The sequence below is a fragment of the Erpetoichthys calabaricus genome, chromosome 17, assembly GCF_900747795.2.
Source record: "Erpetoichthys calabaricus chromosome 17, fErpCal1.3, whole genome shotgun sequence".
Taxonomy (NCBI): domain Eukaryota; kingdom Metazoa; phylum Chordata; class Cladistia; order Polypteriformes; family Polypteridae; genus Erpetoichthys; species Erpetoichthys calabaricus.
Window position 1 is genome coordinate 7,578,384 of NC_041410.2, and position 24,323 is coordinate 7,602,706.

The window sequence follows — 24,323 nt, forward strand, 5'->3', positions numbered from 1 at the left end:
TAGGGATCTGCACTGGCAATCGGAAGGCTGGCGGTTCAAATCCCGTAAATGCCAGTAGGGACTCTGCTCTGTTGGGCCCTTAACCTGCAATTGCTGAGCGCTTTGAGTAGTGAGAAAAGAGATATATAAATGCAAAGAATTATTATTATTTATTATTAATTACAAAGTCCCTCTGTCATGAAAATGAACTTCATCCCAAAAAAAAACACAGCATGTCAGCCCTGCCACCAAAGGACCACCATTGTTTTGCACAAAAAGGGCTTCACAGGTAAAGCTATTGCTGCTAGTAAGATTGCACCCAAACCAACCATTTATCAGATCATCAAGAACTTCATGGAGAGAGGATCAATTGTTGTGAAGAAGGCTTCAGGGCACCCGAGAAAGTCCAGCAAGCGTCAGGACTGACCGTCTCCTAAAGTGGATTCAGCTGCGGGCACCGCAAAGGCAGAGATTGCTCAGGAATGGCAGCAGGCAGGTGATGACTTTTGGAGGATGGCCTGGTGGGAGTCAAGAAGGGCAGCAAAGAAGCCATCAGGGACAGACTGATATTCTGGGATTGGACTGCTGGGGGAAAAGTCATTTTCTGTGATGAATCCCCTTTCCGATTGTTTGGGATCATCCGGAAAAAAAGAAAAAAGGTGAGCGGCGCTACCATCAGTCCTGTGTCACGCCAACAGTAAAGCATCCTGAGACCATTCATGTCAGCCAAGGTAGTGGACTCACTCACCATTTTGCCTAAGAACCCAGCCATGAATGAAGAATGGGACCAAAACATCCTCTGAGAGCAACTTCTCCCAACCATCCAAGAACAGTTTGGTGACCAACATGACGGAGCACAGGGCCACAAGGCCAAAGTTAGAACTGAGTGGCTTGGGAAACAAAACAATGAAATTTGGGCTCCATGGCCAGGAAACTCCCCAGACACCTTAATCCCATTGGGAACTTGTAGTCAATCCTCAAGAGGTGGGTGGACAAACAAAAAACCCACCAATTCTGACAAACTCCCAGCATTGATTCTGCAAGAATGGGCTGCCAACAGTCAGGATTGGGCTCAGAAGTTGATTGCCAGCCTGCCGGGGCGAATTGCAGAGGTCTTGAAAAAGAAAGAAGGGCCAACACTGCAGATATGGTGCATAAACTTCATGTCACTGTCAATGAAAGCCTTTGAAACTTCTGAACTGCTTGTAATTCTACTTCAGGTCTACCAGAGAAACATCTGACAGAAAGATCTAGAAACGCTGACTTTGTGAAAACCAACACTCAGAACTTCTGCCCACGACTGTAGAGAACGTAGCCTATGACTGCAGTGCTGGCTTCCAGAGCGCATGTGTCAAACGCTACTGCAAGTACATGGAAAAACACCAGGGGCCAAACCTAGAAGTGATCAAAGGAGCCGTGTAGACGGTGAGGTCTGCTGCGTTTCCTGCTCTGCTCACTAATGATATTTGCATATTTGTGGTTTCTAACATTCCTGAGCCGTTTGCTAACAAACACAAAGAAACTTCCTCTGTAGCTTTTTGTCCCCAGCCTCCTACGATGAGCAAACTCCTCATCGTGTGTCATTTTCTGGACTGTGAGGGCCTTATGTGCCATCCTGAGTCACACTTTACTGGCGACACTCTCTTATTATCTTAATAACCAAGTAAATTTTATAGTCCAAACCGCACAGAGAGGCTCAACTCAGCAGAGTAACGCCCTTATGGAGCACAGGCTGGTCATTCTTCCCAAACTCAACTGAAATTCGATACACCGACCAGCTGTGTGGGCGAGGATGGGGAGAAGAAGGTCGTGAGTTGGCGGAGGAGAAATGTGGCACAGTATTTCAGGTTGTGATAAATGTGCCAATGTTCGTAGAGTGACCCACATTCCAATAATGTCCAGAAAGCATCAGCCTGGAACATCATAGAAATTGCATGGAGGGGAAAGGTACATAGCCACATAATGCCCACTTCTGTGCCAGCGTACCAGGCAGTATAGGATATATGCTCCAAGAAATTTTGAGACGACGCTGCAAAACAAAAAGCAGCTGTGCAGCAGCTGTATGTAGGACAGCTGCCAAGGCAGTCAGTGAATGTACCACTTAGGATTATGCCAACTGCAGTGCAAATCAACTAGTGGCCAGAACTGAATAAACAGCACAGACAGTTGGCACCCACTACATATTGTATTTAGGTGGGATTCTTATGTACCAACCTCACACAAATCTCAAATCGGGGTCCGTCTCGCAAAACGCTTCATTTATCACCTCACCCTTATGGAGCACAGGCTGGTCATTCTTCCCAAATTGAACTGAAATTCGATACACCGACCAGCTGTGTGGGCGAGGATGGGGAGAAGAAGGTCGCGAGCTGGCTGAGGAGAAAGGTGGCACAGTATTTCAGGTTGTGATAAAAGTGCCAATGTTCGTAGAGTGACCATCCATCCATTTTCTAACCCGCTGAATCCAAACACAGGGTCATGGGGGTCTGCTAGAGCCAATCCCAGCCAACACAGGGTACAAGGCAGGAAACAATCCTGGGCAGGGTGCCAACCCACCGCAGGACACACACAAACACACCAAGCACACACTAGGGCCAATTTAGAATCTCCAGCATTCTAATAATGTCCGGACCGCATCAGCCTGGAACATCATAGAAATTGCATGGATGGGAAAGATATAGGCAGCCACATAATGCCCACTTCTGTGCCAGCGTACCAGGCAATATAGAATATGTGCTCCAAGAAATTTTGAGACGACGCCACAAAACAAAAAGCAGCTGTGCAGCAGCTGTACGTAGGACAGCTGCCAAACCAGTCAGTGACCGTACCACTTAGGATTATGCCAACTGCGGGTGCAAATCAACTGATAGCCAGAACTGAATGAAACAGCACAGACAGTTGGCACCCTCCACATACTGTATTTAGGTGGGATTCTTATGCACCAACACACACAAATCTCAAATCGGGGTCCATCTCGCAAAACGTTTCATTTATCGCCTCACCCGGAGGACAGAGTATGGTCCGCTTTAACAATGCGTGAAACTAAAAGGCAGACACGTGGAACGCTTGGCACCGACTGCATGCACTTCATCTACAAATCTCTGGAAGTGACCCATATTAGAATTGTGTTTTGAGCAGATGCCAGCAGCATACCCAAGTGCCAACAGCCCGACTGCTGTTTGCGGAGTGGGCATGTTTCACCCCAGGCTCTGCACTCCCCCCCCACCCGCCCCACCTCTGTTCTATTTAAGGCTAATAGTGTCACTGTTGGTTTGGCATTCAGGTAATTAATAAGCGGATATGTAGAGGTCAGCCCTCTCCCAGATGGCTTTCACTCACTTCCTCACTGACACGGATTCCTTAATTCTCACGCCGTCCTGCTACAGTGGTGTTACCAATACTCAGGGGCAGCACAGCCCTCCAAAAACACCGCATACATTACATAATGTTCAAAGATCCAAACAGTCAATCAATCAGTTCTCATTTTACATGCCACCAGTCACATTATGCAGCACTGTACAGGGAGACTGGCATAGACACATCCTTGGCTCCGCTGTTTGATATGGACGCTAAAACATTTAAGTCACCAGCATAATTTCCTGAAACATCTGAAGGCCAGCTGGCTGACATTATAAGGAAACTCAACCCCATACCCCCCCCCTTAATCCAGAGAATGACGTTAGCAGTCTCCCTTGTTTCCCAGAAGCCTTTACCCACCTGTAAGGTGCAGCCAAACACGCCAATCATCAGCATGGTGATGCACAGGTACTCCGTGAAGACATCCCACCACGGCTTGAGGACCCGGAAGGCTGGCTGCTGGTCTGTGAACTGCTTGAATTCCGTAACGGGGATCATCGCACCTGGAAGAGGAAGGAGTGCAATAAGGACAAAGCGTTCAGACCAAAAGCCCACCAGACAGGGGGAGGCGGGGGCATCACCTGATCATTCCACAAAAAAAAAAAAAATGAGCAGCAGGCGAGAAGATGCGTCTTTGTAGGTGACACCCCTCGATCAGCCTTGCCAGCAGCTTATCAGCAAAGGCTCATGGTTGGGTGTGGTCGCCTCACGCCATTACGATAGCGGCTTAAATGGGGCCTCCGACGGGCACAGTGCAGACTTGCTCTCTTTGCCGTTTCTGGATTTTGTCAACTGTCGGTCTTCGGCTTATCTTTATTTAACAAAGTGTCTCAAACACAATTCAAAATGTGCAATCGATAGTGCAACATGTTAGGCGAGTACGTCACTCGGTTCAGACAAGGGGCTAGAACTGAAGATTCAGCTGGTTGTGGCGGGCGCAGTGCCACTAAGATTCACACCGCGGTGATTTTTTTTTTTTTTTTTTTGGTGGGGATCCCAGGTATGCAACCAGCCCTGTGGCCCGACTCAAACACAGGGACACAGAAAACAAAAAGGGCTTCATCAATAAAATGAACATAAACTCCTCAAAAAAATGAAAGGCACACTTAGAAAACACATCAGACCTGCTGGCTCTCTCTTCTGCTATGGACCGAGATGGTGACGTGTGAGGAACGAAAGGATGGAAATGAGAAGGATCAACCGAGCAGAGAGAGGGCTGAACTCAAAGACACCCCAAAAAAAATCAAATGCGGCAGGCAGGTGAGTCCATTGGGACGAAATTTCATTGCAGCAACTCCAAATGGTACTCAGTAGTTTGTATGCCTGCCTGACAACGACCTAATGAGATGACGGATGATGTCCAGGTAGGGATTGGGGTTTCTCCTTCCAGATCTGGACCAGCTCCTAGACAGGCTGAGGTGTCGATGGACCGAAACATAAATGTCCCACCCAGCAGAGCCGGCCCTAGACAATTTCGGGCCGGAAGCAAACTGATTATGGGGCCCGACCCCTGCAGCTAGGGGTAATGGTGGTGGAACTGAAGACATTTGGAATACAATAATTTCAAACTGTGGAAATTCAGCAAGGCCTAACTACTATCTACAAGACGTTCTTTCTAACAAAATGGAAATATATTGATATGAAGGAAAGTGATGACTTTACGAAGAGAAGGGCCCCTCTTTTATGCTCTGTCGAGAATGCAGTGTGGCGGAGCGGCCCTGACTGAAATGTAATGAAGATTGGAGTGCCGAGTGGAGATGTCCACGTGGAGTAATTAGGTGATGGAATAGGTTGCCCGTGAATTATATATATATAAAATAAATTAGTAATAGAGGTTGGAGTGAAGGAGTCTGTTGCTCCATTGGGCCTTCCGCAGCAGCGTCGCATCACAGGAAAAAAAAAAAAAAAAAAAAAAACCTTGGGCGCAGTGGGACCCCTCCAGCTGTGGGCCCCCAGCGGTCGCTTCGTTCGCTTCGCCCTAAGGCCGGCTCTGCACCCAGAGGTGTTCTATTGGATTGTGGTCTAACTTTAGTCTTGCTGTGATGCTCTTTCCGTTTCCTCCTTGCACACCTCCTATGTAGTTCTAATTTGTGTGGACTCCTTCGAATGGTAGACTCGTGCACTTTGGAAAATCAACAGCCACCTGGGGGTCCCATGATAAAATTATGGAGTTCAGAATTGTCATCTTATGTTCTGCTCTCAAACTGAACTTGTTGGGGGCAACCAGGCCTGGACATGATGGCAGTGGTTTGAAATCTTCACCACTTGTAGATGATCTTCTGGATAGTGCAATGGTTGATTTCTAATTGTTTGGTCGTCTTATTAAATCCCTTCTCAGACTCGTATGTGTTCATAACAGGGGTGTACAACTCCAATCCTGGTGGGCCGCAGTTGGTACCGGCTTTCATTCTCACCCTTTTCCTAATCAGTGCCCAGTTTTCACTGCTAATGAACTCCTTTTTCCTTCCTTTTAATTAGCCCTGTTTTTAAGGATTCAGTTCTCCAGATTGATTCATTTCTTCATTAAATGGCAGCCCAACAGAAATGAGATGTGAAAGAGGATCGCAGGAATCATCGGATAACAGGGTCCTTTCATCTTATTGGCTGGCCCAGCACTTATGCAGCTGCGGAATGGCCAATAGGGGGAGGCAACTCGATGGCCGAGGTCTCCAGGACTCTGAACAAATCCAAATCGTATTCTGTGATATCACTGACTGTTCAATGCCGCTCTGTATCATATTGTATCAAGGAGGACGTGTGTTCTGTTCTGTGTATTGTATTGTATTGACCCCCCTGCACGCCCAACCTACCTGGACGCGGGTCTCTCTTTGAACTGCCTTTCCCGAGGTTTCTTCCGTTTTTTTTCCCCTACTAGGGTTTTTTTGGGAGTTTTTCCCTTGTCTTCTTAGAGAGTCAAGGCTGGGGGGCTGTCAAGAGGCCGGGCCTGTTAACGCCCATTGCCACAATACTTGTGTGATTTTGGGTTATAAAAAAAAATAAATTATATTGTATTGTATGTAGGGGCAGCACGGTGGCGCAGTGGGTAGCGCTGCTGCCTCGCAGTTGGGAGATCTGGGGACCCGGGTTCGCTTCCCGGGTCCTCCCTGCATGGAGTTTGCATGTTCTCCCCGTGTCTGCGTGGGTTTCCTCCCACAGTCCAAAGACATGCAGGTTAGGTGGATTGGTGATTCTAAATTGGCCCTAGTGTGTGCTTGGTGTGTTTGTGTGTGTCCTGTGGTGGGTTGGCACCCTGCCCGGGATTGGTTCCTGGCTTGTGCCCTGTGTTGGCTGGGATTGGCTCCAGCAGACCCCCGTGACCCTAGTTAGGATATAGCGGGTTGGAAAATGGATGGAACACCAATTTGGTTGCATATACCAATACAATAAATGTACAGTGGGTATAGAAAAGAATCCCCCCTTTGAAATATTCCTGTTTCTTTTATTTCACAGCCTTAACTGTAAACACACAAACTAATATTTTTTCCAGCTTTACTTACTCAATGCAATCTTTAACATCCAAGTGAAAGATATCACAGCTACAGTCAAGAAGAATGTTAAAAAATAAAAAAACAAGAAATCCTGAGATGAATAAAGGACCCCCCCCCCCCCAAACCCCCTCAGGTGTCAGTGCCCACCATTTCCATTGCGGTTACTGTCTTCCTTCCACTTGTGATCAGTTGTAATGAGTGTGATTAGTGAAGCTGTTCCTGGTCCATTCATTCCCTTCCTTGGTAGTGTAACTGACAGCAAACACCTGACTGTGGGTGGCAGGTCACTTTCAAAAGATCTCAGGGACAGAGTTGTGGACAGACATAAGGCAGGAGATGGAGACCAAAACATCTCAAAGGCTTAATCAATCCCAAGGAGCCCAGTAAAGTCCATCATAAAGAAGTGTTTGGTACGACTAGGACCCTCCAAACTGGATGGAAGAGCAAGGAGGAAACTGGTAAGAGAGCCTACCGAGAGGCCAATGGCCACTTTGAAGGAGTTTCAGGACTTGATGTCAAAGAGTGGTCATTAATGGTGTGCAGGTGACAACAATTTCAAAAGCACTCCACAATTGTGGCTTTTTCAGGAGGGTCACAAGGAACAAGCCACTTGTCAAGAAAGGTCACATTAAGACTCGTCTGAGCTTTGCCAGAATGCACCCTGAAGATTCTGATGCCAAGTGGAAAAAAGGTCTTCTGGTCAGATGAGACCAAAATCAAACTCTTCAGCCTCAATGCCAAACGGTCCACCAATGCAGCTCACCATCCACAACACACCATACTGACAGTAAAGCCTGGAGGGGGCAGCATCCTGTTGTGGGGGGCCTGGGGCTCTCGTGAGGGTAGAAGGAAAAATGGATGGGGCAAAATACCATCAGATTCTTGAGGAATCATCTGCCAGAAAAGTGGGCAGAATGTTCACCTTTCAACATGACAATGACCGGAAGCACACAGCAAAATTGACCCCACGGTGGCTGAAGGAGAAAAAAGTGAATGTCCTGGTGTGGCCAGTCAGAGCCCAGACCTCAATCACAGTGAAAATCTGTGGAAAGATCTGAAGATAGCAGACCAGCAACGCTCACCGTCTAATTTGAGTGAACTGTAAAGAAGAGTGGGGGGGGCAAATATTACACAATCTAGGTGTGCAAAGCTGAGAGAGAAGAATCCCAACAGACTCAAGGCTGTCATTAAAGCAAAAGGGGGGTCAACAAAATGACACTGACATTGGGGGGGGTGATCCTTTATTAATCTCAGCAGGTCTTGTGTTTGATTTTTTTATCATTTTTCTGAACTGTAGCTGTGATATCTTCCACTTGGATGTTAGAGGTGGCATTGAGTAAGTAAAGCTGGGAAGAAATATTAGTGTGTGTGTTTACATTCAAGGCTGTAAAGCAAGAAAAATGGGAATATTTCGAAGGGGGGGGCTTCTTTTCTATACCCACTGTATGTTTCATTTTTATTCCTGCGAGTGGTGGTATAAGTAGGGGCCCCAGTGCACTGCTTTGCCTATAATGCTGTTAAGACGGCCCTGAGCAGGACCCAAGTTGTTTTTCAGGTCCAGTACAACTGTTCCCGTAGTTCTAACATGACACCCCCGGCTTGTTAAGTGACACATGCGGAGACACACTAAGGCAGGGATCAAGCTGGAGGCCTTGGTGTTACACTTGTGTGATTTTGGGCTATACACAAATATCCATCCATCCATTTTCCAACCCGTTGAATCCGAACACAGGGTCACGGGGGTCTGCTGGAGCCAATCCCAGCCAACACAGGGCACAAGGCAGGGAACCAATCCCGGGCAGAGTGCCAACCTACCGCAGGACACACATAAACACACCAAGCACACACTAGGGCCAATTTAGAATCACCAATCCACCTAACCTGCATGTCTTTGGACTGTGGGAGGAAACCCACGCAGACACGGGGAGAACATGCAAACTCCACGCAGGGAGGACCCGGGAAGCGAACCCAGGTCCCCAGATCTCCCAACTGCGAGGCAGCAGCGCTACCCACTGCGCCACCGTGCCGTCCATACACAAATATATATTGTATTGTAAAGCGATAGCCACTAGGCCATACTGTCTGCCAGTCTTGTGCATAAAGACAATGTCCCTAACCAGCTGAGATGACATCTCCCCCACTCCAGCCTCAACAAATCATGACACAAGGACAGCTCTTTATCCCTAACAAGGCACGCAGGCCTACCCTACAGTTCCATTCACTGCATGCATGCCAGCTGTCGCACCAGTTGCCACTCCCTGTCTAAATACAACAGACACGAACCTCCAGTATTACAGTGTAAGAGTTTAAGCTCCGGGTCCAGACTCTGATTTGAAGAGTTGATCCCACTAAGCTAAATTGTCAAGCAATTATCTGCCAGTCACAGGGAACAGCCAAGTATGCAGTTCATTTCTCGTCACATGGCAAACTGGAATAAAACCAGGCACTCCGGAGCGTGTCCCCCACATGGGGAGGGGTGACATTCCAATCTGATAGCCAATCGCATGACTTCAGCTTACCTGGCAAACTTTCTAAAAAGACCAACGAAAAGAAACTGTGTCACTCAGCTTAGTGGCATCTGAGCTGGCACAAAACAGGCACAAGTTCAAACATTCTGTCAGATTCCTATTTATAGCGGCTCCATCAATCTGAAGGCTAAAATTAAAATGTGACATTCATTCAGGGGACTTAATGATTTGTTTAATGACAAGAAGATGCAAAACTGCACAACTCATTCATTTTTTATTAGAAATGCTCAGATACGACAATGTCATGAAAGAGTGCTGCAACCCTGGACGCAACACCAGTTCACGGAATGGTACACACTACACTCATCCACTCACACTGGGCAAGTTTAGGGATGCCACTCAATGTTGAGGAGAAATAGAAAACCTCCAGGGAAACACAAAATGATTGTTCATTACGAATGGATTCATTTCATCTTATTATTGTGCTCCAGTTTGCTTTTGGAAGGCTGCATGTGATGGTGTGCCCGGCAAAGTTTAACAGACAAATATGAAACTCCACAATGGGGAACCTCTCGTCGGAAATCAGAAAATAATGCCATGCCACTTAGAAAGTAAGAAAAGCAAACAGCTGGGCAAGCATTGCCCGGCCCAACATGTATAGCTGCTCTCTTACAAAGCTCCCCTTCCATATTAAAAGGATCAGCTTTTCACACCCATTGTTAACAGAACAAAGCTCTTTTTTCGGTTGTTCCTATCTGGCAAAGTTACCCTGTGAACATTCTTAGCTTTTCCAATGTAGAGAGTGGCACATGGACAAGGCCATAAAGGCTGTGGACAAATTACAATAAAACGGGAGAGGAATAAATTTGAGGATGGCAGTCTTATGGTTAGTGATGCTAGCAGGCAAAGTTCAAGTAAAAGTCGGGGTCAGTTTGTAACGAGGTCAGAAATAAGCAAAAACATCCGACTAGATAGATAGATAGATAGATAGATAGATAGATAGATAGATAGATAGATAGATAGATAGATAGATAGATAGATAGATAGATAGATAGATAGATAGATAGTGTAGTAGGCAAGATTAATAGATAGATAGATAGATATGAAAGGCACTATATAATAGATATTAATTTTAGTATAGTAGGCAGGATAGATAGATAGATAGATAGATAGATAGATAGATAGATAGATAGATAGATATGAAAGGCACTATATAATAGATATTAATTTTAGTATAGTAGGCAGGATAGATAGATAGACATGAAAGGCACTATATAATAGATATTAATTTTAGTATAGTAGGCAGGATAGATAGATAGACATGAAAGGCACTATATAATAGATATTAATTTTAGTATAGTAGGCAGGATAGATAGATAGACATGAAAGGCACTATATAATAGATATTAATTTTAGTATAGTAGGCAGGATAGATACATAGATAGACATGAAAGGCACTATATAATAGATATTAATTTTAGTATAGTAGGCAGGATAGATAGATAGATAGATAGATAGATAGATAGATAGATAGATAGATAGATAGATAGATAGATAGATAGATAGATAGATAGATAGATAGATAGATGACCCCCTGATGCCCATTTGGAGCAACCAGCGTCCAGTGAGAACGTGGGTGGTTGTCATTCTTTAAGTATTATTTAGTGTGTTTTATTATTAGGAATGTCTTTATCCATTTATGTTATTTACATATTTAACTGTATTTTTAAGTTTTGTGCTCTGCTCTTTTGTGCTTATGTTGCTGAATCAATGAATTCAATGAATTTATTAACATTGATTTACTGAAGTTGCCTACATACACAATTATACTTTAAATCAGGTGCCCCCTTCTTTGTCAGTTGCTCGTGTTGATTTGTTTCATAATAATGAATTTAAATATTTAACTATTCAATTAATTAATGACTAAATTATTAATTAGTGTTGTTTATGCCCGTAACTGCACTTTAAGTTATGTGCCCTGCTCCGTGTGTGCTGAGCTCTAGGGGGCGTGGTCACCTGATGGTGCTTCTGTCGGCCCCGCCCACAGCATTCTCTCAAGATGTCCACCTTGTAACTGCGACCCTCTGCTCCCTTGTTTGTGCTTTATGATGGGATTTTCCAGGTTTACGGACTCTCACGTGGTTTGAATATATTGATCGCCACAGTGTTTAGTCGTCATGTAACTCAGTTGGAATCGCCATTAATTTCACTGAATCAGCAAAGTTTATGTAAACAGTGTTTGAGTCCGGACTTGAATGCAGTTCCTTAGTTAATGGAGCCACCCCTGTGCCATAGATAGATGATACTTTATTAATCCCAAGGGGAAATTCACATACTCCAGCAGCAGTATACTGATAAAGAAAATATTAAAGAGTGATAACAATGCAGGTATACAGACAGACAATAACTTTATATAATTTTAACGTTTACCCCCCGGATGGAATTGAAGAGTCGAATAGTGTGGGTGAGGAACGATCTCCTCAGTCTGTCAGTGGAGCAGGACGGTGACAGCAGTCTGTCTCTGAAGCTGCTCCTCTGTCTGGAGATGATCCTGTTTAGTGGATTCTCCATGATTGATAGGAGTCTGCTCAGCGCCTGTCACTCTGCCACAGATGTCAAACTGTCCAGCTCCATGCCTACAATAGAGCTTCCTTCCTCAGAATGTCCGTTTCACGGTAAATCTAATGTTATACTTGGGTTACCACTCGCAAGTCTCATCATTGCTTCTATAGGCGGCTTCTCTCTCCCCTGTAATTCAGTTAACTTAATCCCTATAGTCCTGGCATGTCACACTTTCTAAAGCCTGATTTCTCCCGTTTGGTCATATTGAGACAAATAGACACACCCAACCTATTATAACACGTTTTCTTTTAAAATTGGTAGAATTGTACATTCAAGTAACGCGATCATTAAATAATGGCAATACTCAACTACCCAGCGCCACCTCTTTAGTCCGCAACCGTTAGTGGTGGTAGGCAAACTCCAACCTCCCCTTTAAACTTTCATAAAACACTCCCGTTACCAAAAGTTATAACCCAACATTAAACACAAGAACTATTTTAAAATACAACAGAAATTAAATCATAATTACTGTTTAATTTTATCTGCAGCGCCGCAGAGCCTCCTGGGATGTCAGTGCCATCCGTCGTTACAATCTACAAGAGCAGGGCGGCACGAAAGATTCGTTCATTCATTCGCAGCTCTCTAGGGCAGAGTTTCTTAAGCTATGGGTCGCATATGTTTTAGGAAAATTGTCGCGGTGGGTCGCCGCGGGTTGATTACGCAACCAGCGTTGCTCCGCTATACCGATCAGCCAGGAGCGGACTGGGTCTCAAAACCGACCTTGGCATCCTTCAATGAGGTCGACCCCACTCGGCGCATTATTCATTGTAATTTTCTTAAAATTTGTGATGAGTACACGGCTCGCTACTCGCTGTGCGCCTATGATATCTAAACTGTTGCCAAACTTAAATCTGTACTCTGTTGTTTAGACACAACTTAAAATTTGACGACATGCTTAGAAATAAAATTTAATGAAAAATAAACATTTAGCAACAAGTTATTAGAGTACATGTCAAATGTCAATATCATGTCCAAGTGCCAGTACCCTAGTAAACTAGTAGCTGCTCATTTACAATGGAATAAATGATAACCGAGGTTATAATGAAAACCTCACGATTGAAATGTTCCGTTAACTTAACGATAAACAAGAAATGTTCCGTTCTATTATGAAAAATTCCTATCCTGTGCTTTATAACTTTATTTTATCCATCCATCCATTATCCAACCCGCTATATCCTAAGGGTCACGGGGGTCTGCTGGAGCCAATCATCATACTAATAATCGCAGCTCACGCCGACGACCACAGAACAATAAAATGCATAATACATAATCAAATTATTAGTACCGAAGAATTTAAATACTAGACATGAGATCAAATAAATTGTAATAATGTATATGCTTACCGATTGCTGTATCGAAACAGAAATCGGTAAAAGGCAGTTTTGACCAAATTTTTCGCTGCAACGTTCTGACAACTAAAACAACTTGATACGTAATACGGTTTATTATTAGGACTATGGAAATCGCAGCACCGGACAGATAATGTTTAGTAGTTTAGAAAATTAATTTTAATGTCAAACAGTAACCAGTACATAAAATTTACTTCATGAAACGGCCGGCCTGTGACCAGTCCATAGTCCGCGGCCCACCGTGCCCTAATGGCCAGTCCGCCCCTGCGATCAGCACTGATTCGCGAAGTACGACCTGCTCCGCACTGTACAAAAAAAAAATGTTAAATTTACGGTAAAGTACTGACAGCTGTGGTTGCCAGAATTATACCGTAAAAAAATAAACTGACAGTCTTTTTAGGTCAACGGTATAACGTTGTAGTAAATAACTGATTTTTCTTTACAACACATTCCGACAGAAATGAACGTTTAACCATAACCTGAAATGCACGCAGTGTAAGCAGTATGCCAATCAATAAACCATTAGCAAATATTGTCGTGATCAAACACCAGTACACAGTTTGAATCAGTAAAATAACAACAAACCACAGCAAACACGTATCATTTAATTATATTTATTGAAAAGAATTCAGTGTTTAAGAATGTCATGTCCCATTGTCTGGTGGAGAAGTAAAGTTTGCTTTTGTGGTGTTTGCTGTCCCACAGGTGTGCCACCTTATCGAATACAGCGCACCATAAATCAGCTTCCATAAGCTCAAAAAACCTTCACCACGCAGGGAAAAATAAGTCGGCTAACGTTGTTTAAATTGTTTTCACCGACCGTTCAAAGGATAGAAGAATACGGTAAAAGGGGGCGTGGCCCTATGCAAATATCGTAACTTCGGTGTTACTGACACAGCGCTTTACAGTTATTTACCTTCGCTATTTAACAGTTTTACATTGTCAGATTAAATGCGATTTTTTTTTCAGTGTAACCGTAATGTATCACTAAATGGTATGTAGCGTATTTTCAAAAATATTGATTTTACAGAACCTGGCTGTAATACAGTACATAATGAAATGTATTGTTTAAGATATACAGGTAATTTTCAGTAGAACGTGAGGTAACTTTCCTTTTTTCAGAAAAGGTATTTTACTTTCAACATTTACAGTATTTTTACCGTTAAATTTACTGACATTTTTTTACAGTGACGAGCGGTGGCGACAAACCCCCAACTATGACAATAGTTGGTTAATCTAGAAGGGAGACCCCCCCCCTCCCCTGCCCGACGATCATGAAGGAATGGGTTTTGAAGACACCAAGAGGGGCAAGATTGGGTCGCGAGGAAAATAAACAACCCCTGTTCTAGTGCAATGCAAGCAGCTCAGGTTCGCGGATATCCGCTTATGCAGTTCATAGTGTAAGAGAAGGTCACCATCACCACACTATCATGAGCAAGTCCAGCAACTCCAAAACACAGCAGCCTGGATTATAACGTGATACATTAAGTTTAGATTTGTTTCTTAAACCCAGTGTTTCACGTATGAAGTCATAAACAGAACTCACGAATCGCAGTCTGGAGGTGCGGGCTTCTTTAAATTGCCAGCCAGGATAAATAAAACGCCTGTAGAAAGCAGATCCTTAAGGAATGTCGGTAACACCAGGGTCCCTCCGATTTCAGCACGTAAATCAAGTCTGACAGTTGCTGCTCAGGCTACTCATTTAGCTTTTCAATAACTGTAGTAATGGCATTTACTGTACAGCTATGAAGAGGTTGAAAAATGGAAAGGCCGTTGGTGCAGATGACATACCTGTGGAAGCATGGAGATGTTTAGGAGAGATGGCAGTGGAGTTTTTAACCAGATTGTTTAATGGAATCTTGGAAGGTGAGAGGATGCCTGAGGAGTGGAGAAGAGGTGTACTGGTGCCGATATTTAAGAATAAGGGGGATGTGCAGGACTGCAGTAACTACAAGAGGATAACATTGATGAGCCACAGCATGAAGTTATGGGAAAGAGTAGGTGGCAGCTCAGTTAAGAAGTGAGGTGATGATTAGTGAGCAGCAGGATGGTTTCATGTCAAGAAAGTGCACCACAGATGTGATGTTTGCTCTGAGGATGTTGATGGAGACGTTTAGAGAAGGCCAGAAGGAGTTGCATTGCGTCTTTGTGGACCTGGAGAAAGCAAATGACAGGGTGAGGAGAGAGGAGCTGTGGTATTGTATGAGGAAGTCGGGAGTGGCAGAGAAGTACATAAGAGTTGTACAGGATATGAAGTGTGACTGTGGTGAGGTCTGCGGTAGGAGTGACGGAGGTGGGATTACATCAGAGATCGGCTCTGAGCCCTTTCTTATTGGCAATGGTGATGGACAGGGTGACAGATGAGATTAGACAGGAGTCCCCATGGACTGTGATGTTTGCTGATGACTTTGTGATCTGTAGTGGGAGTAGGGAGCAGATTGAGGAGACCCTGGAGAGGTGGAGATATGAGAGGAGAGGAATGAAGGTCAGTAGGAACAAACAGAATACATGTATGTGAATGAGAGGGAGGTCAGTGGAATGGTGAAGATGCTGGGAGTAGAGTTGGCGAAGGTGGATGAGTTTAAATACTTGGGATCAACAGTACAGAGTAACGGGGATTGTGGAAGAGAGGTGAAAAAGAGAGTGCAGGCAGGGTGGAATGGGTGGAGAAGAGTGTCAGGAGTGATTTGTGACAGACGGGTATCAGCAAGAGTGAAAGGGAAGGTCTACAGGACGGTAGTGAGACCAGCTATGTTATATGGGCTGGAGACAGTGTCACAGGAGACAGAGCTGGAGGTGGCAGCATTAAAGATGCTAAGACTGGCATTGGGTGTGATGAGGATGGACAGGATTAGAAATGAGGACATTAGAGGGTCAGCTCAGGTTGGACAGTTGGGAGACAAAGTCAGAGAGGTGAGATTGCATTGGTTTGGACATGTGCAGAGGAGAGACGAGGGGTATAATGAGAGAAGGATGCTAAGGATAGAGCTGCCAGGGAAGAGGAGAAGAGGAAGGCCTAAGAGGAGGTTTATGGATGTGGCGAGAGAGGACATGGAGGTGATGGGTGTGATGGAACAAGATGATGAGGACAGGAAGACATGGAAGAAGATGATCCGCTGTGTCAACCCCTAACAGGAGCAGCCGAAAGAAGAAGAAGTAATGGCATCCTATTCTCAGGGTGCCATGATGTCATTTGGCATGGGTGCCACCTAGACATCTAGATCAGGTATCCTGCTTGCGCCACCACCATCTACTCTAAGTACCGTGATGTTCCAAAAATGATGGATGGATTAAAAGCCAGAAGTCTGTATGACCATCAGCATCAAGTGACTCCGTGAGAACCCTAACTACAAAGAGGACTATTTCATTTATGTTAGGTAGAATGCCCAGAGGGGACTGGGTGGTCTCGTGGCCTGGCACTCCTGCAGATTTTATTTTTTTCTCCAGCCGTCTGGAGTTTTTTTTTTGTTTTTTCTGTCCCCCCTGGCCATCGGACCTTACTCTTATTCTATGTTAACTAATGTTGTCTTATTTTAATTTCTTATTTTGTCTTTTATTTTTCTTTTCTTCATTATGTAAAGCACTTTGAGCTACTTTTTGTATGAAAATGTGCTATATAAACAAATGTTGTTGTTGTTGCCTCATCTTGCAGTGTGTAACGTCCAATGACAGACCGACGGATGGCTGATAATCGTATTTGATTAACGGTGTTGATAAACCAGATTTCTAAGACTGCTTTTCACTAACACCCGTAAGTGGAGAGTCCGTTTTTTCGGGTGTCCTGCATTAAAAGCAATAATTCTGATGAAAGTGTCAGGTGCAAGCGGATGGTCAGACGTTACCGATATTTGTGTGCTTACCCACAGTGAAGCCGTGGTCTAAATTTGCGTGGCGGTGACTGTTCTTTTTGCTGATTATTATCCTCTAACTTTGTATTTTTCTGACTTAACTGTTCCAGTCTTCCACCTTCTTTGATATTTGTAGAATTTCTCGCTACATTTTAAACTTTTTCAAATTCTTAAAAACCTGAACTGTCCTCACCACTTAAAAAAAAAAAAAAAAAAAAATGGCGCCAAGATTAACAGCGCGTACGCCGTAGCCGCCTGGTAGTAAAGGCAGTAACCCATCAGCGACCGCCATGTCACCACGCTCTCTTCAATGCGTTTCCGTAGATTTTTCACAATAGGATCAGAAACGAAACAAAGAAAAGACGGAGAAGTTCGGCAGGGAGACGCCAAGGTGCATCAGGAAAAATGTGGTTGGAATTAAAACGTTAACCGGTGGAAAAGAATCAGAAAGGTAATGTACGCTGTCAGTTTACTTATATCCATCCATCCATCCATCCATTTTCCAACCCGCTGAATCCGAGGACAGGGTCACGGGGGTCTGCTGGAGCCAATCCCAGCCAACACCGGGCACAAGGTAGAAACCAATCCCAGTTAGGGTGCCATCCCACCACAGGTTTACTTATATCATTATTATTAAATAATCGTTTTCAGAGAACATCATGGAAAAGGGGTATGCAAGTGTTAATTTGCACGTTAAAAAACGAATGCGACGTGACTTGAGCAATGTCAAATTTAAAATGTGCAGCACTCTGTAAAGTGTGATATACAAAAAGCATCGGAATTGTCCCAGGAAAGGGAAACTGAGGGCCTGTGTCTGCGATTCTATTATAGCAGGTTATTAAAGGGTCACATGCCATGGCTTCCATTCATGAGAGTCCCAGACATCCTGCCTGGCTGAAGTTCTCTTTGAGACCTTAGAGAAGAAATTAAAAAAAACGGCAACCATGGTTTTGTACAACTAAAGCAAAGACATATTGAAGACATTTTCTTGCAAGTATGGCAATGCAAATCCGTCTCAGATTTATTCTCGACTTTTAACAAGTCATTATAGCTGCTCAGTCTAGCGTCTTGGTCGTGCAATTTTCCAACCCACTTAATCCAGACGAAGGTTGCATTTTTTTTGGCAGAAATGGAACCTTTACCAGCTAGCACAGGGTGCAAGGTAGGAACAAACCCTGCACAGGGCGCCAGTCAATCGCAGAGTGAACACACACACACACTCACACACACACACAAACACACACACACAAGGGCGAATTTAGCATCACAAACGCACGTTTTGTCTTTGGACAGTAGGAGGAGACCAGAGCACTTGGACGAAACCCCCTACAAACACAGGGAGAACATACAAGCTCCATGTAGGGAGCAGGGCCGTTCTTAGGATTTTGGGGGCCCTAAGGCAAAGGTACCTGTTGGGGCCTTGCTGTTTCTATCCATAGATAGATAGATAGATACTTTATTAATCCCAAGGGGAAATTCACATATATGATGATTCATATATATTCACATATATTATGCATATGAATGCATAATAATTATTTTCTCCGTATAAATGTGTAACAATTAGTGAGGTAAAGCTTATCATTTTATGATTATACTGTATATTATATATATATACCACATTTGAGAGGAACATGTCAAAGGAACCTACGGACTAAAGCTAAAGTAGCATGTAGAACAAAACTTTAATGTAAAAATACCTTGCGTACTTTCCTTTTTGCAAAGTCTTTGATTAATAATAAATAATAATAAGTTACATTAAGTGTGAATAATCGAGGGAGTCATCGTTCATTACATTTATATAGCGCTTTTCTCAGTACTCAAAGAGCTATCCACACAGGGAGGAACCGGGAAGCGAACCCACAAATCTTCCACTGTCTCCTTACTGCAAAGCAGCAGCACTACCACTGTGCCACCTGTGAGGACTATCGATGACTTCATGCTCAACCGATGTTAATGCTAAGCCATTATAATCGATCTGATGTGCAGACGCCCTGGCAGGTGAGGAGCAGGATCTGCCCTCCCATTGGGGCCCCACCCACTACCCCAGGACCCACCATCACCATCGATGCTGCCTGTCCTCACTGTTTCCTCTCTGCTCACATGTAACCATACTGATAATTTGCCCACTGAAAATTTGTACTTCTGAAATATGGACCTGTAAGTTGTATTTGGTTACAGCTTAAAAAAAAAAAAAAAAAAAAAAAAAAGGCTGGGCGGGGCCCTTTGGCAGTGGGGGGCCCTAGGCGGTCGCCTACTTTGCCTGTGCTTAAGAACAGCCCTGTAGGGAGGACCCGGGACACCTTATTGTGAGGTAGCAGCACTCCCAGTGCGCCACCAGGAAATGATATTCATTTAATATGTGATGACAGGTCTGCTGAACAACAAACAAGAGGTGTTCAGTTCAAAATATCATTCCCATGAGGCTATAGTTTCCTGTTTGTGATGCCCGCCAATTATTCTGGAAGTACATATTTAACATTAAAAACATGTCTTTTACACATTTCAAGCACAATTCTGGATAACTAACATATAGACTATACGATACAAGCGAGATTTTTTTTTTTTCTTCCTTCCATGGACGTGTTTCACACTACTTAGCATTGCAGTGCATGGATCACTACAGTATTAGCCTCTATTAAGTCATAAACCTTTTTTGTCTCCATTCTGCATGAACACATGAGATCATTTTTATTTCCCCAGTCACCACTACAAATTACACAGTGGTGTGCTGGGGAAGGCAGCATAAAGAAGAGGGACGCCTCACGCCTGGACAAACTGGTGAGGAAGGCAGGCTCTATTGTAGGCACAGAGCTGGACAGTTTGACATCTGTGGCAGAGCGATGGGCGCTGAGCAGACTCCTGTCAATTATGGAGAATCCACTGCATCCACTGAACAGGATCATCTCCAGACAGAGGAGCAGCTTCAGTGACAGACTGATGTCACCGTCCTGCTCCACTGACAGACTGAGGAGATCGTTCCTACCCCAAAATATGCAACTCTTCAATTCCACCCGGGGGGGTAAACGTTAACATTATACAAAGATATTGTCTGTTATACCTGCATTGTTATCACTCTTTAATTTAATACTGTTATTATCAGTATGCTGCTGCTGGAGTATGGGAATTTCCCCTTGGGATTAATAAAGTATCTATCTATCTATCTATCTATCTATAATATAGTGCATTTCCTATCTATTATATAGTGCCTTTCATATCTATCTATCCATCTATTATATACAGGTAGTGCCTTTCCTATCTATCTATTATATAGTGCCTTTCCTATCTATCTATTGCGCCTTTCATATCTATCTATCTATCTATTATATACAGGTAGTGCCTTTCCTATCTATCTATTATATAGTGCCTTTCCTATCTATCTATTGTGCCTTTCATATCTATCTATCTATCTATTATATACAGGTAGTGCCTTTCCTATCTATCTATTATATAGTGCCTTTCATATCTATCTATCTATTTATTATATACAGGTAGTGCCTTTCCTATCTATCTATAGTGCCTTTCATATCTATCTATTATATAGTGCCTTTCCTATCTATCTATAGTGCCTTTCATATCTATCTATCTATGGCACAGGGGTGGCTCCATTAACTAAAGAACTGCATTCAAGTTTGGACTCAAACACTGTTTATATAAACTTTGCATATTAAATCTGCTGTGGTGGGCTGGCTCCCTGCCCGGGGTTTGTTCCTGCCTTGCACCCTGTGTTGGCTGGGAATGGCTCCAGCAGACCCCCCGTGACCCTGTAGTTAGGATATAGCAGGTTGGATGATGGATGGATGGATATTAAATCTGTGTCCATGTGAGTTTTTTCTCCGGGTACTTTAGTTTTTTATTTTTTATTTTTCCACATCTCAAAAGCTTACAGTACATTAAATGTTGTTGCGACTATACTATGAATTACAGTGTCAGTATCTGCTTAAGGTTTTTCCCAATTTGTTTTTTTTTTATTATTGTTATTAGAGTTGTAAGTTTATTTTTATTGTTATTTCATTGCTCTGCCACTTGGTTTACCGGACGCCCCCCATTTCTTGCCTTGCTTTCCATAGGCACCATCAAATTTTTGATGATGATTCCTCCCTTAGTCATGAAGGCTGGCAGCAACGCAATCATTGACATCGGTAAGATGTAAATATAAAAAAAAAAAATATTGTAGCCGCCGGAGTATAAGGCGAGATCAAGAAAGGGTAAAATTCGTGCTGAAAGAAATCTCTCAGTCCAAAAGTTAATTTTAAAATTATTTAGTGAAAGTTAAAAGCAAACAATCCACACAAGAATAAAGAAAAAAAGTAGTTACACACGTAGAATAAAAGGCGAAAAAAAAAAGGAAAAATGTATCTTCTCTAAAGTTAGCTTTTCTTGAGAAACTTTAGTTATTTCCGTACTTAAGAGTTCTTAATTTCTCCTTCTGTATGCCTTAAGCGTACGGCTTTGCACTTAAATAAGCACAAAAGTTACTTCACACACTTAAAAGGTCCATAGGCACGGGCACAGTTTAAAACCTTGTGCCCTCTACACCTTACACATGGCAAGGCTGGTCACTAACTGAAGATTAATATTAAGTCAAAGCTATTAGAAATGGCAAGAATATACTAATACAATTTTACTTATGGCGGTTATAGGAACCTCCCATAGATTATGCTTTGTCATCTGGTAAAATGTTTCTGAATCTCATGTAACTAGGAAAATGGCTCTTACAAATGTTTATGGAATGGATTTCAAAACTTTACATAAAAACAAAGGAATGATCTCGCTATAGTCTACCAAAACAGCATTACAATAAACTGAAGAATTATTAGGTTTTTGCCAGGTTTTGACTTTTTAGTTAATGATTTGGTTTTGGTAACTTAGTCCTCTTTATTTCCATGTCTTGGCCTTCATCCGGTTTCTTTCCCACTCTTCTAATTTTGCCCAAACATATTGCATCATTTCTTCAGCATATTTGCTACTTTCTAGTCCATTTGGACGACTCCTCATTCCACCAGAACTGAGCTCACACATTTTGTATTTCACCTCATTCACAACACCAGCTTCTTGTTATCCTGAAATGGGATGGCAGATTTGGAAAAACGATGGACGGATCATACATTGGTGTTCTTCTCCCTACCTCTGAAATCTGTGCGTTGTTGTGTCCGATTGTTAATAACTGGATCTCTCGAAGATCATATAGTAGAAAGTTCCTTAGATTTACCTGGAATTTGGAAAAGAAGCTTTCCTTTATGTTATAGATAGATAGATACTTTATTAACTCTTTCAGGGCTGATGTCAACTTTTGTCAAAAAGAGGAGTTGACGATGGTAATCAACTGTAAACTGTGACAAAACCAACCATTACGTTGGACTCTCGTTGCTAGAAGGAAAGTTAGATTCATTGGTTTGACCGAGATTCCCTGAGCTCACGTGAGTAGCAAGGCGCACACAACGGCAAAAATAGCACTGAGATCTGGCAAGAGATCTAAGCGAATATGTAAAGCAAAATGCTCCGTGGACGACGTCTTGCCTATCATTTCTGAACTGGACTATGACTTGTTGGACTCAGATTTTGATACAAGTGATCGAAAATGAATGTTAGGTTCCAGCTTCAGCTGATCGACTCCCAGCTAATAGTGGTACTGACAATGTTCGCCAGGGAGGACTGCCACTTAAAAATGACAAGAGGTAGAATCCAGATTGTAATGCACTGCGACCGTGACCGCCACCGTTGCTGTCCCAGCCATGTGAAGACAGCCTGGCAGCAAGCCTGCCGCTCATTCTTGCCAAACTCGCAGCCACAGCATGCAGCAGCAGATGTTTTATGTTGATTTCTGTGTGAAAGCATAATTTTTTGGAAAAAATATTCAGCCCTCAAAGAGTTAATCCCAAGGGGAAATTCACAATTCACAATACAAATTCACATACAGTTATACCACAGGAACATAATGGAGATGGAGATGTAACTGCTCATTCCCTAAAAGGTTCTGTACTTAGCATCATATTAGAGAAATGTAGTTGATTAACTCTTTGAGGGCTGAATATTTTTTCTGAAAAACTAAATTTTCTGAAAAGCACACAAAGCAAAGGTATCATACATAAATCAACATAAAACATCTGTGGCTGTTGTTGGCGCATGCTTGGCTTCTCTGACAGCAGTGGCTGTGCGGGGGCGCCTTGATGGTCAGCAGGAATGCACAGTGGGTCAACTGCCTGGGGGTCTTCACACAGCAGGTGGGCGGCGGTGGCAGTGGCAGTGTGACACAATATGGTTTGTACCTCTTGTCACAATACGTTGTGGTCCTCCCAGTGTAGGCGCATCAGCTACATGAAAGTGATCAGCACCACGGTCAGCCGGAGACCGATCAGATGATGCTGGTACCTCGCTTTCATTTTCAAACTCCTTCTCCAGATCACTTGCATTAAACTCGAAGTCCGACAAGTCAGAGTCCTATTCAACGAAATTACGTCCCTGGAGTATTTCGCTTTCGTCTCTCACCAGATGTCGATGCCATTTTAGAGGTTGTTTGCTCTTCACTGCTCTTGCACGCGTAGGTAATTGAGGTTGAATGAACAAAGCTATATAAATTTCCTTCTAGCAAAGAGAGTCGAACTAAAATCTAAGGGCGAGTTTACAGCCAATTACTGTCCTCTACCCCTGAATTTTGACAAAAGTCGACATCAGCCCTGAAAGAGTTGAAATAATAACTTATTAAAGGTTTGCTTGCCCAACTGCACTGTTGTCTTGTTTTTATCTTATTTTTTTTTACTTGGTGATGGTACTGTTTTAACCAATATTTTACTTTAAGACTGTTTTCATGGGATTACACACTTTTATATACCATAAATAATGATATGCTAGCAGACCTTAAATCTCTTTAATCTGGTGGCTCAAGACTGCTTTTGAAAACAGACCTACAGCACTCCAGCATGAAATAAACACAAACGGGCTACAGCTTCTTATTTATATATCTGGACTTGTTGGGGATGAGAAGTTGGGTTCCCTTCAAAAATTCTGTTCTGAAAAGAAAAAAATGGACAAAATAATACCTGCTATAATGTGATGATAAGCAACTTGGGGCACAAGTTAGAAGGAAAAACAAAATGTTATGTGGGCTTAAATTTGAGGAAAAAAAAATAATGGGCACATTGACTGTTGTGTGGTTTGTAGGTTGGCAAACAGACTGACGGTTTAGCAAATAATGGCAGAAATGAGGGCTGG

The 24,323-nt window shown here is 43.2% G+C and overlaps 1 protein-coding gene across 1 annotated transcript in view; it reads right to left on the reverse strand.

The window, feature by feature from the left end:
• Positions 1-24,323, reverse strand: part of LOC114667582 (volume-regulated anion channel subunit LRRC8C-like) — a 61,891-nt gene that overhangs the window by 23,777 nt on the left and 13,791 nt on the right. The window contains exon 2 of the mRNA XM_028822942.2: positions 3,697-3,839. Within this exon, the coding sequence (XP_028678775.2) occupies positions 3,697-3,834 (138 nt within the window). The 5' untranslated portion in view covers positions 3,835-3,839. The remainder of the gene's footprint in view (positions 1-3,696; positions 3,840-24,323) is intronic.